The sequence below is a fragment of the Callorhinus ursinus genome, unplaced genomic scaffold (genome assembly GCF_003265705.2).
Source record: "Callorhinus ursinus isolate GAN/ISIS: 27379988/994484 unplaced genomic scaffold, GSC_fseal_2.0 scaffold16, whole genome shotgun sequence".
Taxonomy (NCBI): domain Eukaryota; kingdom Metazoa; phylum Chordata; class Mammalia; order Carnivora; family Otariidae; genus Callorhinus; species Callorhinus ursinus.
In genome coordinates, this window is record NW_027397078.1 from 3167532 (window position 1) to 3168577 (window position 1046).

General features: G+C 58.8%; 1 protein-coding gene across 7 annotated transcripts in view; it reads right to left on the reverse strand.

Moving 5' to 3' along the window:
• Nucleotides 1-249: 249 nt before the first annotated feature.
• The window catches only part of RBM10 (RNA binding motif protein 10), a 29679-nt gene continuing 28882 nt past the window's right edge, over nt 250-1046 (reverse strand). For all 7 annotated transcript variants that reach the window (XM_025857919.2, XM_025857917.2, XM_025857918.2 and 4 more), the window contains 3 exons: nt 883-989; nt 677-806; nt 250-580 (listed from right to left, as the gene is read on the reverse strand). In XM_025857919.2, coding sequence (XP_025713704.1) covers nt 455-580; nt 677-806; nt 883-989 — 363 coding nt within the window. In that variant the 3' untranslated portion in view covers nt 250-454. The remainder of the gene's footprint in view (nt 581-676; nt 807-882; nt 990-1046) is intronic.

Below are 1046 nucleotides of genomic sequence, written 5' to 3' on the forward strand. Positions count from 1 at the left end.
AGACCTGCTGGACTTGACAATGGCCAGGGGGCCGTGACCAGGATCTTGTGGGTCGGGGCACAGGCCAGAACTTCCTGTTATAACCCCCACCTTCATCCCAAGCCGGTAGCCCCCATGCACCAGACGCCATGAATGCTACCACTGCCACCTACCTTGGCCTGATGAGGTCCCTCGTCCACCTGTGTTTATGTCCCTGCGTGTGGGCCACAAACCACACTGGTGCATGAGAGAGAGACATGCAGGCTATGGACTTTTCAGCTTTTATTACAAAAAAAAAAGAGCATGATCCCAGCCCAGTTTGCCAACAAAAGTCACCAACTCAAAGTCTGACTTGGTCAGGGCCTCTCTGGATGGGGAGTGGGCTGGTAGACAGGTGCAGGGCCCCACTCAGACCACCCACACTTCACCCTCCCCTGCTGGACCCAACATATGTAGCAGCAGCTCTTGCAGCTGCTCACTGGGCCTCGTTGAAGCGGGTCACCATTGTCTTGTGCAGTGTCTCCTTGTAGGACTCGGTTGAAGTGACCCCATAGGAGCTGCCTCGGGCACCCAAGCCGGAACCCCGCACCCGTGTCTGGGCCTACGTGAGAGAGGCAAGCTGTCAGGTCGGCTGCGGGATGGGGGTGCAGCAGAGAGAGGATGTTGGAGGATGGGGATGGGATCACAGGAGACTCACCTCAATGGGCGTCACAATGCCCTGCTTCTTGCGGCCCAGGCCACTACCCTCTTTCCAGCCCATGGCCTGGAGCATGCGGCTGCCGATGTTGTCACTGCCCAGCCCATCCCGCGTGGGCTGCTCAAAGTCCCTGCAGGGGCCAGTGAGACAGTGTGAGTGACTGGCCTGCCGGCCCCAAGCCCCTCCCCTTGGCCCCGGGCACTTACACAGAAGCTGCGGACATGCCCCCATACTTCCTCCTCTTGGGCTCTGGTGGCTCAGGGATGCCGTACTTCTCTCTGCGTTCAGCTGCACGGTCCCGGTACTTCATTTGCTGAAAACACGTGTGTGTGTGTGTGTGTGTGTGTGTGTGTGTGTGTGTGTGTGTGTG